General features: G+C 40.8%; 1 protein-coding gene across 1 annotated transcript in view; it reads right to left on the bottom strand.

Moving 5' to 3' along the window:
- Positions 1-2,231: 2,231 nt before the first annotated feature.
- TMEM167A (transmembrane protein 167A) overlaps positions 2,232-13,194 on the bottom strand; it is a 59,587-nt gene continuing 48,624 nt past the window's right edge. The window contains exons 3-4 of the mRNA XM_019516928.1: positions 8,977-9,011; positions 2,232-4,367 (exon numbers count right to left, since the gene is read on the bottom strand). Coding sequence (XP_019372473.1) covers positions 4,297-4,367; positions 8,977-9,011 — 106 coding nt within the window. The 3' untranslated portion in view covers positions 2,232-4,296. The remainder of the gene's footprint in view (positions 4,368-8,976; positions 9,012-13,194) is intronic.

Genomic DNA, 13,194 nt, shown 5'->3' with positions numbered 1-13,194 from the left:
AGATCTTGAGATTTTGCAGAGTATTCAGCATTTTTCTACACACAGTGCCTTATTTTAGAGATACACAGGCATCAGACACCTCCCTCTACTTTATTTCCCCAAATGCACCTTCCCCAGTCATTTAACTATATCCAGAGTGGCTACAATATATTATCATGTGGACTACAGTGCTAAACAAGTCTCTTCCATGCTACCAAACAGCACTTGCTTTGAAAACTGCTGGATTGCAAAAAACAATGGATGATGGGATAAAACAAGAGGCATTAGTCAGTCTGACCACCCTTTCCTGGGGGGGGTGGGGAAGGGCAGATAGGCAGCAAATAAATCAAACAAGTCACACAATGTTCAAAAAGTAGCTCTGGTCGACTTCAGTTAAATTTGTTGGAAAAATCAGACCCTGAGGTCTCAAGTTCTGAAAAACAAGGAATACACAATCAGTGACAACTGTGAAAAACTTAAAATTAAGCATCTTGTCTAGCATTATACAGAAACACTGCAGCATCAGAAACAGGGACAGACTACAGTTAAACCATATCCACAAGATCATCTTTTCTTTCTCCTATTCCCTGTCTGCAATGTATACCTACCTCCCCTTTGAGGGGGACCAGGGTGGAAGGAAGAGGCTGCTGGTGCTGGGGAGAAGCCAGAGTGGTGCAGTGCTCCCTCCTCACACCTATTTGCACTGGACTGCAGGACTCTTCTGCCTTGTTAGCTCATAACACATCTTTCTCAACTGCTTTGTTTTCCTGCTTTCTAAACTGGCTGCCTTAGCTTGGTGGGTTTTGATACAAACATCAAAAGGCACATCATCCCTGGGGGTTACAGTGGACAATAAGCTGAGTATGAGCCAAAAGCGTGCCCTTGTTGCCAAGAAGTCTAACAGCATCCTGCTCTGCATGAGTAGGTGTATTGCCAGTAGGTCAAGGGAAGTTTGACCTCTGCTATATATAATAATAGAGGGGTATTATTCCCCTCTATTCAGCATTGGTAAGGCCACATCTGGAGTACTGTGTTCAGTTTTGGGTCTCCCACTACAAAAATGATGTGGACAAACTGAAGACTGTTCAGTAGAGGGTAACAAAAATGGTTTGGGGGCTGGAGCACATGACTTATGAGGAGAGACTAAGGGAACTGGACTTATTTAGTTTGGGGAAGAGAAGACTGAGAGGGGATTTAATAGCAGCCTTCAACTACCTGAAGGAAGGAGCTAGACTGTTCTGTGGTGGCAGATGACAAAAGAAGGAGCAATGGTCTCAAGTTGCAGCAAGGGAAGTTTAGGTTAGATAATAGGAAGAATTTTCTCACTAGGAGGGTGGTAGAACACTGGAATAGGTTACCCAGATGTGTGGTGGAATCTGCATCCTTGGGGGTTTAAGACCTGGCTGGGATGATCTAGTTGGGGCTGGTCCTGCTTTGAGCAAGGGGTTAGACTAGATAACCTCTGAAGTCCCTTCCAACCCTAGCTTTCTATGATTAACTGTGCCCCAACCAAAGTCCGATGTCTTTGTCCTTCATGGAGGGTTAACTAGAGCATATCTAAAAAGAATATGCTGTTGTTCAATGAATTTTTAATACAGTAAAATACGACACTTCTCTCGCATTGCTCCTTGAAACAGCTAAATCACTTTAGCTGAAAAAACAAAAACAGAACCGCCCCCTGCAGAATCCCCTCCCAAAACAAAACAAAAACAAAATCTGTCTGAGACCTTCCACAGAAAATTTCAGGCCAAACATTTAAAATTTGCCACAGTGAAAAGTAACCAAAGAGAGGTTTATACAATGGAAAGCACGGGACAGTCTTAATATATGGCACTGCCAGCTCTGCCTAATTGTTTTAAAAACTATTCTTCTATGTTTTAAAAACTATTCTTCTATGTTTTAAAAACTATTCTTCTATGTTTTAAAAACTATTCTTCTATGTGGATGTCACTGAATCTCTACATTACGAGCAGCAGGCTGAGAACTCTCTCTCTCCTTCTGGTTTTCTGATCAAACATAATTGCTCAGAAAATTTGCAGTTTTGATACCAGAAATGTCCCTGAAATAGCTACTGATGTTAGTGGTACTTTCTACAGAGCGCTGTGGGAACAATGTAAAGCTTTCTAGGATGTACCTATAGACTAGGTCCAGATGGATGCATGTGTAGTTGGTAAAAATGATACTTTGTACTGCAGTATATCATCTTAAATCAATTAATTATCTAATAAAATTTAAAAACTAGGCAACACATGTAAAGTTCAGAAAGTTGTTTTATTTCTATAAGAATGCACTAGAGAGTAAATTTAACCATACTGAAAAGGAAAATAAATGATTTTTCAGGATAACTCTTTAAAATGACTAGCTTGCTATGTTGTTTCTGGATTCTCAAAAGTAAAGGAAAAAAACAATGCTTTATTTCATCATACTGTTACCTTGAAATACTGGTAATATATTTAAATGAATTGTCATATAGCTGAACTGGAGTTGTTTGTGGATATTACTGTTTTATTTAGTGCATTTTGGAAAAAAAAAAAAAATATAGAAATACTACAAACCAAATCTCTTGGCATGAAGCAACAGCTATGTCAAATAATTCCTTAAATTATCTGGTTGTATATGATGCATGTTTGAGCCAAACTTTGGGCCATTTGAAAGTACCAGGAGGAAGATTACAGTTGCAAGAATTTTAAAATCAAAACTATATGGTTACAAGTTTAGTACCTGCTTCTTGTTGCAAAACTCAAAATTTAAGAACAGGACTAAACCTTGAAGGCCAGCAAAAATATGCATAGCATAGCTCAGGTTGTGTGCGCGCACCGGTGAAAATGACATGAAGCAGCACATTTCTGTACTCCTCTGATCTGGGGTTGTATACAGAGCCAATTAATTAGCATAAATTAGCAATGAAAGGCAGCCAAAAATGTGTCTCATTGTCTGACGTTTCATTTACATATGCATTCTGGAGGCAAAAAAATGGGATTTGAGTGTTTAGAATTATATGAGAGAATTAACTTGGATCTATGTATGAACCTGCCTAACAGTTAAATAACTGCTTGCTTTCTATGATGCAGAGCACCTACCATCAATGCATCTTGGAAACTATAGCAACCAGAAGATTTTCTAAACAAGAAGGTAGTTACTTTTGTACATCTTCTAGCTGTTTTATTACCAGCTTGCTTATGTCACTTACAGAGCTTAACTTTTCAAAGTGACAGACAGTATTTAAAATGGATAAAATTCTTCAAACTGTATAACCTTCAGGTACAGACAGACCTTCCAGGTATTTTATCAAAATAAGTCACTTTTTAGTAATTTATAACTTGTGGAACAATAGGATAAACCCAAGGTGCAAGTGCTGATATACAACAGTTAAATCTAGTTACAATAGTTTTTCTTAACCTTCAGAACACTGGCACTTTCATGGCTGCTTAACCAGCTAAGTGAATGATTTAAAATCTGCAGTTTAGAAAATGTTTGTAACAAACAACTAACACACTTGTAATGGTATGAGAGTTGGCCCAATGATAGAGCCCAAATTTTAGGTCAGAATTTTTCTAAAAATGCACACATATGATTTATATATACACTAGTCTGAGCTCACAAACTACACATAGACATTCCAATCAGGCAGTAAGATATGAAACTACATGATTTACAAGTATGGCCCCTAACTTTGAATATTTTTTAAAATATTAAGACTTGCATAGATTAACATGTACTGTTGCAAGTGTGGAAAATGGAATTAAACTGCAGATTAAATTTAAACTAGAGGTCTTATGGTTAGTGTACATAAACATGTTGGCCATGACACAGACAGGAATTCATTAGAAGAATTTATAGGGACCTGAAAGCATTTTTGTTAACACATTTTTTTTCAGTCATGGGTTTTTTTTATTTCCCAATAAAGAACAGTACAAAACTTGCCTTTTATTTTTTAAATCATGTAGAAAATGAGCTATTAAATTGTTGAATTTAGTCACTTTTTCCCAATTGGATGGCTTAAAAATATGCCACCGGAAACCCAGGATACAATACATATTGATGACTTTTGCAGAATTTGTTTCAGCAGTGACAGTAGTACTAAACTGGCATTAACAAACATGTCACATTTTGGAATTAAACAACTGTCTTTTGATAACCTATACTGCACACCATGGTCCATTAACAGAAGAAAAGATAAATGCTTGCCAAGTATGTCCCATCCAGTACATGCAACCCAGGGGAGGAGCTAGAGCATTCTTTTCATCCCTTTTGCTGACCAAAGTCCTTTAATTCATTGCAGTTCAATAGCAAAGGGTATCCGACATCCTTCAATTGCTACTGTGCAAACAGAATGCTGAAGGCCATCACTATACAGCACACAGCTACATACGGACTCTTCCGTTCACCTACAGGAAAGAATTAAAATGAATTACTAAACAGTTCTCATTGCATGACCAACTAGATATGAAACTGATTCTAGGTTAATATAATGTAGTGATTATTATTATACTGAGTTGAAGTCCTTGAAAGGATAGCTACTATTGTCCAGTTGGAACAGATTCGGTACAATTTCACAGCTGCCTTGATATACCCAGATTCTAGGTTTTTTTTAATGCTAGATTGGTGTTACAGAGACAGAATATGGTCCAGGCTTTTTTCATGCAAATCAATAAAACAGGACTAAAAATGCAGACACACTCCTAACTTCTCTTTCAAAAGCTTTATGTGTTTAACTATTTGTGCTACTGCAAGCAAAAAGCCAGCTAACAATCGCTGCTATGCACCCAGTTTCATGTTGTCAATTATTATGCTTCTTTGCGATTTTAATGAGCTCAAGGAAACTTTCTTGCCCACCTGTTCAAGAATTAAAATACACCATTATGACTCTCATCACCCAAAGCAGGCATTAAAGAGGGATGGATCTTAAAGTTGTTAATGGTGTTCCTAACTCTTTAACTATGCTCCCTAGGTTTATATGGTTGTTAAGCTTATTCTCCAAGCCAAACAAATAGTCATTGCATTCAGTTTCTGCCTTCCCCAGCTCCACATTTTGTTACCCCACCAACTTCTCTTCCTTCCATCTCAAGAAAAGAGCTCCATACACTGAAGACTATTGTCAGACTAACACTGACAAAAGCCGTAGGGATCTTTGAAGATGTTGTTTCTTGCATTTAATCATTTAGGTGTGAAAAAACAGACTTGGGGCTGCTCGCTTTCTCTTTACTGTTGAAGAACTCCTTGAAAAGTCCATCTCCTAATTATAAAGCACCGTTTGCAAGATGTAATTGCCAGAAAATAGTTTGCAAAATGGGAAGAAAAAGCCGCCGGAGTTCCTGAATTGGTACTCTATTAAAGTTGAACGTGCATACAAACATTCCCTTTCACAAGAAATCCTTTCAATTTCAAATAATAAAATCTTTCCATAGTAAATGAAACAAATAAAATACTTGTAGTAACACCTCCCATAAGTAAGGGTGCTTGCCACAATGACATTACAAGGCACTGTCATCATCTGGTATACATTTAATTAAACTTCAAATAACCAAGTGAATTAATGTCTGTACTTCCACATGTGGTTAAAATTAATTTTTGAGGAAGTCTACCTCCTACAGTTTAGAGTATTACAATTTTCATATGGGTCTTACTTGTCTGCTCTTAATTTTCTTGAAAGAGAGATCACCATGTGGCAGGATTAAACATCTTTTTGCACAATTCTGTAAATATGTAACCGCTTGCCTGTTATTAAAAGCTTATGCATATGTGGAGTGAAAAGGTTGCTTAAAACATACTGTGCAAATTAAGCTCCAAGCTAGCGGGCATTCCTTTTTTAAACAAGCCCACACTTTTGTTCACATCTTCTGACATTTTATTTAACAGAAACACAAATATCTTCAGTATAGGAAAATGGCTAAGGAGATATCATGCTGTCCCATAAGGAGCACACAGTAGGGATGCCAAGTGGAACCATAGTTCAAGGGAAGGAAGTCAGTGAATCACACGACATAAATGCTGAAAAGTGAATAAAATGTGTCTTTCACAGGCAAACAAAAGATAAAGTCTAATGTGAGATCAAAAACCAGATGTTCCACTTGTGGGTGCAGACATGCAATAGAAGCTCAAGTTGAATGATGCCTTTTAACAACATCAACTACACTATATTACTCCATCTAGCAAAACTGAGTTATTTTTTACAAGTTAACATGAACATAAAACTGATGTTTATTTATAGCAGCATACAGCAAACAAATATTGTAAAATCTAAAGTAGGAAAGATATGTTTTAGGCTGGTTTAACTCTGCCTTTTTATCAAGCTAAAAGAAACAAAGGTTGGTAGACAGACATACTTGTAATCCTGAGCAAACTATGATATGTACGTGAAGTTATACATATATTTTTTAATGTAACTGAAAATTCTAAAATTTTTTGCTGTTTTACATCTTGCTAATTTATTAAAAAAAAAATATTTTAAGGGGTGAAACTTTTAATTCAAACCATTTTCTATTCTATTTTCATTACAGGTATAACAATTTGCGGTTGCTTCTATTGAATTTCATGTCAGTGTCACAAAGGAGCACTTTTTTGGCATGATAAACAACACTAGTACTTTTGTTCACAGTAAGAATGCTTCCAAAAGGACTAGAGAGAGCAGGAAGGGATGAGTCTGTTTTCCTTTATGCTTGTGATGGCAAACACTGGGAACTACAGACACAAGAACCATATTTAGATGTACACACACCACAACCTAAAAATCTGTTTAATTGTTCTTTTAAATATTTATCCACGAAAGTTCATCTGAATCTTCTTTATTGATCACACTCAGAACTGCCACTAAGTAGTCACACACGTCAATTAAAAAAAGAATGAAACAAAAGTGACCACAACTGGCATCACAGACTAAAACACTCATGACTTCAGTTAAGAGAAGAACAACCCCTTAAGTTGGCCAACCTTTTTATATTTGCCACTTGGTACCAATGATTTTTCATCATAAACAGTCATTTAATCTTCCTTCTCAGTTTCTCCTATGTTTTTGAGCTATTCCTGAAAAGAACTTTAGAGCAGTGGTCTCCAAAGTGGGGTGCGCACAGAAAATATTAGAACTTCTTTTTCTATAAATATACATATATTGGGGGTGCAGTCTCAAAAATGTTTTACTGATAGGGGTTCGTGATCAAAAAGGTTTGGAGACCACTGCTTTAGAGCATGAATAATTCCAGGTCCTTTTATTATTATGAGAAATTACTCGATGTGGGTTTTCAGGAAAATTATGAATTGGAAAATTTTCTGGAAATTTTTCCAATGCCCTAAGTAGAGCGTGATCTGATTTAGCAGGTTTATTTAACTTATCTTTAGTAAACAAAGCTAAAAAAGTACCCCCATATTAATTTTATGTCCCAATAGCCACAAGTATTTGAAATGAAATACTTGATTAGGAAAAAAAATTAAATACAGCACAGTTAATGTGGTATAAATGTTATATTCAAACAAATTCAAAGCTTTATGTCGAAAGCAATTATTTTTATTGGAATACTTATAAAAATGTAAAGACAATACACAATAGCATGTACTTCCCTTACACTGTTTGTTTAAATTTAAAAAAACAACCACCACAAAGGCACTGAAAACTGTTGACACTCATTTTAGCACACCCAAAGGACTGTGCATGATATGCCTTGGTTCTCCACTCATAGATTTCATACACATTAGGGTTGGAAGGGACCTCAGAAGATTGAGTCCAGCCCCCCGCCCGAAGTGCAGGAAGTCAGCTGGGGTCATAGGATCCCACCAAGATAAGCATCCAATTTACTCTTGAAGGTGTTCAATGCAGGTGCTTGAACCACCTCAGATGGCAGGCTGTTCCAAACCTTGGGGGCTCGGACAGTAAAGAAATTCTTCCTCATGTCCAGCCTGAAACAGTCTTGCAGTAGTTTATAACCATTCAACCTTGTTATCCCTTGGGGTGCTCTGGTGAACAAATGTTCCCCCAGATACTCATCTACTTCAACAGAGTTTAACTCTTTTCCACTGAGGTTATTGCAACACCTTGTTTCACTGTCAGTATCTGTAGAATCGCTTGCACTACTTGTTAGTTCCATTTCAAAACCAGATTGAGGTAAATCTGATTCAGAACTACTTGAACCACATTCTCTGTTGCTAAAGGATGGTTTTTACCAATGAGTCTATGGGCAAGGGCAATTTATCATCACACTGTATCTTCCTCACTAATTGTACTTCCGACTGATTCTCCAGAGGCAAGTGATTTTGAGAAACAAAATAGAAACAAGCTTCGTAGTGTGTTCATTTGGTTTTGATTTGACCTGCACAGACAATTAGGTGAATTTATAACTTAATTTTTGGGTTGGATTCTTATGTGAGTGTATTTACCCTCCTATTTACAAATCAATAAAACATATATGTACTCTCTCACACTCTTCTTAGGGATAATCACCTGAAAAACCTTAATTACAACTTTGAAACTGCCAACCTTGCCTAATATTGTATTGGCATCCATCCACTGTTATTAATGAATTCTATGAAACAATGAATTTTTAGAAATAGAAAATTTCCCATGGAAAAATAAAGCACTGGAAAATTTTCCACCACACATCTCTGAAATTACTGCTGACGGCCAAATATTTACACTTAGAACTTTGAATGGGGCAATAACTCATAACAAAATACATTTTGTGCATATTTATTATAAATCAAAAAGGAAATATGTACTGGATGTATTATAGAATAAATGAAGAAAAGTGTAGTGGATTTTGTAAACGTAACAACATAAATACAAATAAGCACTCGGTAAAGTGTCTACTGAGCACTTTAAGAACCTGAGACCATTGCAAAAAACAGTTCTGCAAAACTCGATGGGATCTCAAATTATATTCCATTTTTAGGTTGTAGCATTTATTTTTCATGTCTACATGCAAACATGTATAATCACTACAATGAATATTGTGTATTATGTTAAGAAAATGAGCTAGTCATCAGGACTACATAGAAAAGCACACTTACCAATCCTGGCACATTTCCAGAATATTCCCAAGGGTCTGTAGGGATACACAGAGTTGTTAAGAGTTTTATATTTAATATGATTGTTTAAAAATAATAAATCACTCGTTTAAATTTTAAATGATGCAGACTTTTTCCACACTAAGTTTTTTCATCTCTGAAGGCCCAAGACCAAAATATATTATTTGATCATCTTATTCTTGCCTTTACAGAACATCAGCACAAAAGACAGTCTCTGCCTCAGATGGTACCAGATAAGAAGTACTGCTCTGACACTGTTAGGGGAAACTTCCATAGTACTTGCCCACCTGAAGTACTAGCCTGATGTCTTACATAGCTATTTAAAAATTAATTTGAATGTTTATTAACCTCCACCCTTCCGACATATGGGCTAGGGACAGAAGTTGCACATAAACTGACTTAAGTGGTCAGAAACTGGTTTAAACCTGTAACAGAACAGATGCTCAGTGTGCATAGACCAGTTTCAAAATGGCTGAAACTGGTTTAAGATGCATCTGGTTGAATGTAGTATCAGACTTAACTGATTTGGGTCAAATTAGTTCATGGAACTTCTGTCCCAGACCCTTTCCTGGTTTAAGTTAAATAGAGTTCCCCAGCATCTCAGCAAGCTTTCCAGCCCATGGCTGTGCTCTCTGCTCCAACGAAGCACGGCTGGTCCCACCTCCAGCTGCCAGCAAGGACTATCATCCAGGAGTGAGGGGGATTCCCTGCCTCACCCCGTCCTTTAGCAGGGAACCAACCCAGCTCCCAGTTGGGGTGGGGGAGTGAAGCCCCCACTGCCAGCTTCCCCCCTCCACCAGGCACAGGGCGGGTGTTTTTTCCCTGCCCCACAGGACCTGGTAGGCTACAGGCTGTGTTCATCGGGGAGCCTTGCGCTACAGGACAGCCTGAGATGCAAGCCTCCTTCCTCCTCCAGTATCAGTGATGGGACAGTCCTGCCACAGTGTGGTGGCCGGAGCGGGCTGGGAGCTGGAGTGGCTGTGCCAGGCAGGGCTGATGGGCAGCGGGGGCTGGTTTTGGTCATGCATACGGGCAGGACTCGCCTGACACCTTCAGGGAGCTGAGGGTGGTGGGGACTCACCTGACACCTTCAGGAAGCAGAGGACATGGCCAAGTGAGCAGCCCAGCTCCTGGCTGCAGGAAAGCCTGCAGTGGGGGCTTTACTTTTCTGCCTGACCCAGAAGCTAAGCCAATCACCCAACCAATGTCCCCTGCTCTGCCAGCAGGCCAGCTGAGAAGGGAGCGGAGGGGAAAAACAGCCCCCGCTGTGGGCTTCCCAACTCCTGTGCCAGGCACAGCCTGGCTAGGATCCCAAGCTGGGAGCTGGGCAGAGGTGAAACACCTGTCACCCACTGCCTGCTTGCAGTGGCGCCAGGTGCTGTGGGCATGCTGCTGTGGCTCATGGCTGTGGGCAGCAGTGGGGGGAGGCGATGGACTGCCATAGCTCAGCTCAGGGGTGTAGGGCAGGCTGCTGTGGGCCAGTCACTGCCTGAGTGCCTGGCGCCACCATGAGCAGGCAGTGGGTGACAGGTGCCTCGCTTCTGCCTGCTGTGATATTTTGCTCTGCCGCTACCACTAGGAGAGGAAGGGGGCAGGGAGCCACGCTCCACCCCACCTGCAAACGGGGCTCCAGTGTGCAGGGCTGGAGGTGCAAGGTGGCAGGTGCCAAATCCCCATGCTACCACAGCAGGAGGCAGCGGTGAGTTGGACTCCCTCACTCCCCGCAGCCTGGTCACATCTTCCCTTCCTGTCCCCTCCCTATGGCCAGATGGCTGCTCCTCGGAGGGACCTGGCCCAGGGCGCGTCAGTGCCTACGCTGCTGCTGCCTGCAATGGGGGATTAAAACACCCCCCTTCCCCTTGGGTTACTGGTGTCTGGCCTTTGTGGCCCCAGGTGCACAGGCCATAGTGCACGAGGGGAGCCTGTCAATGTCCATGCCACCCACCCCTGCAATGGGGGGGGATTAAACCCGTGCTTCCCCTCAGGCTACCAAGGTCTGGCCCCTGCCCCTGCTCCTGCTACCAGCCAGTGAGTGAGCAGGGGTGGTGGGGCTCAGGACCCCTGACAGCGGCTGCTTCCTGTCTCACCTTCCAGGCAGGGTTTAAAACCCTCCCCAATCACAGTCAGGCCCGCCTGGGCCTGTCTACACCCCTTCTTTCAGCTTAGTTTCACTCACTCTAGTGTCCCCTGGCTTCTAGCCTGAGCCACTGCAGGCATGTACCTGCATTTCTGGAGTCCACTTGGAAATGTCTGTCCATTTGCAATTCGGTTCATTCTACACAGGTCAGGCTAACCTGTAAAGGTTGAATCAGTTCAGGCTCTGGCTTTTTGAATGTCTGTCCCTAGCCATGATGTTCATGAGTTGGGGCAACTAATGTAACATACTGATTGCAGTATGTTATCCTAGCAATGGGGATTATTTCTAAGCATTCTCTATAGTACATACATGTTACTCAAAAGAACTCTAATTTTTTGTTAAAACATGGCATAAAAACACAGTTGCAACCACTCTGCCATGTGTTTAAATTTTACTTGTGCTAAAAGAAGGGCCTAGTGCTAAATCATTACTATTAATAAAAGATTTTTCCAGGTTATTTTTTTTTGAAAAATGCAGAAATTGAAAACAGTGTATATTCTTAGAGTAAGTAACAGAGTATCATATAGAACTTAAAGTGTTCAAGACCAGAATAAACTGCTACTAAAGCATAGTCCAAAAGGGGCTATATAAAAAGCTGAATAAGCTTGCTTTGTGACGACACTTCAGTGGAAATATTCATGCGCTTAACTTTAAAACTTATGATTAAATGGCTTGCGGGAGGAGGCCACAGAAGTCATGAAGGATTAAACCTTTTAAGTTTGTAGACTAGGCTCCTTAGGTATTTTCATAATTTAGTGTAAAATATTAAAAAGAGTTAGGTGAAAAATAAGGGCATGCTTGCATTTTAGTTGTAGAGTGGGAAGGCTGTCAGGTTTAAAACACATCAAAACAAAATTCCTTGTACACATTAGGAATAGCCTAGGCTTATTAAAACTGAATGCTTTTTAATATCTAATTTTTGTGTTTCTGTACTTTTGCTTTTTTTCCCCCTAAGCAGAGAGAAATACATAATAAAATTAAAAGTTGATTTCTAAACAAGTACCCTTTTAGGTCTGTATGTAAGTGCAAAGTGGTGAAACTTATGTTGCAAACACTGGAGAAAAAAAGTTTACTTAAAAAAAAAAAAAAAAATCAGCTTTCATTGGAACAAAACAGATAATGTGAGCATTCCTATTGGTATTTTCCATTTATATATATATATTACAATATTTAGAAATGGAGCAAAACATTTTATCTTCATATGGCTCCTTCAATATAAAACTTAACCAAGTAATTATTATTTTACTTCCAAGAATGTAGTAGAATTTGACAGGGGAGAGGGGCATGTTCAAAGGGGCATGGCTAGGTGTGGCAGGAAACAGGTGCCTCAAAACTAATACACAGAAACCAATAAAGAAACCCATGAGGGGCCTGATCCTTGTTGCTGGTGCTGGAGGAGGTGCTGGGATTGCGCTACCCCAGCCCCTTCCCAGCTGTGTGCCCCGAGGTGCATGTGCAGCTGCCAGTGCTGGGGCTCCAGACCCCACTGCAGCTGTCTGCAGCCTGCTCATCACCTGCTGCAGCTGCCCAAAGCCCAGGCCAGCTGTGGCTTGGAGGCTGCAAACAGCTGAACCAAGCTCTGGATCCCTGAACAGTGCCTACACATATGCCCTGAGGCACGCAAGCAGGAAGGGACCAAGGGGCAGTGCAACACTAGCCCCTCCCCCACTGCCCATCCCAAGGTGTGTGTGCAGTTGCCACTGCTGCCATGGAGCCCAGTGCAGCTGTTTGCAGCTTCCCGGCTGCCTGCCACAGCCAGCATGGATTTTGGGCAGCTGCAGCAGGGAGCCGGCAGGTTTCAAAACAGCTGCACTGTGGGCTCCAGACCCCCTGTGGATGTGGTGGTGGCTGCATGCATGCCCCAGGCTCCTTCTAGGCCACGACCCCTGAGGTGCATGTGCAGCTACTGCTGCTACCGTGGAACCTGGTTGGGGATCCAGAGCCTGGTCTGGCTATTTGTAATCTCCTGGCTGCCTGCTACAACTGCCCCAAGCTCTGGGCAGCTCCTGCCTGCCACAGAGCCTGGGATGCCTGCAGCCTTCCCACTGCCTTGGGCAAGCAGC

Source organism: Gavialis gangeticus, unplaced genomic scaffold (assembly GCF_001723915.1).
Source record: "Gavialis gangeticus isolate Ggan-Ray unplaced genomic scaffold, GavGan_comp1, whole genome shotgun sequence".
In the NCBI taxonomy this organism is placed as follows: Eukaryota; Metazoa; Chordata; order Crocodylia; family Gavialidae; genus Gavialis; species Gavialis gangeticus.
Note: the sequence above shows the minus strand (reverse complement) of the source record. Positions and strands in the feature narration are given on the sequence as shown.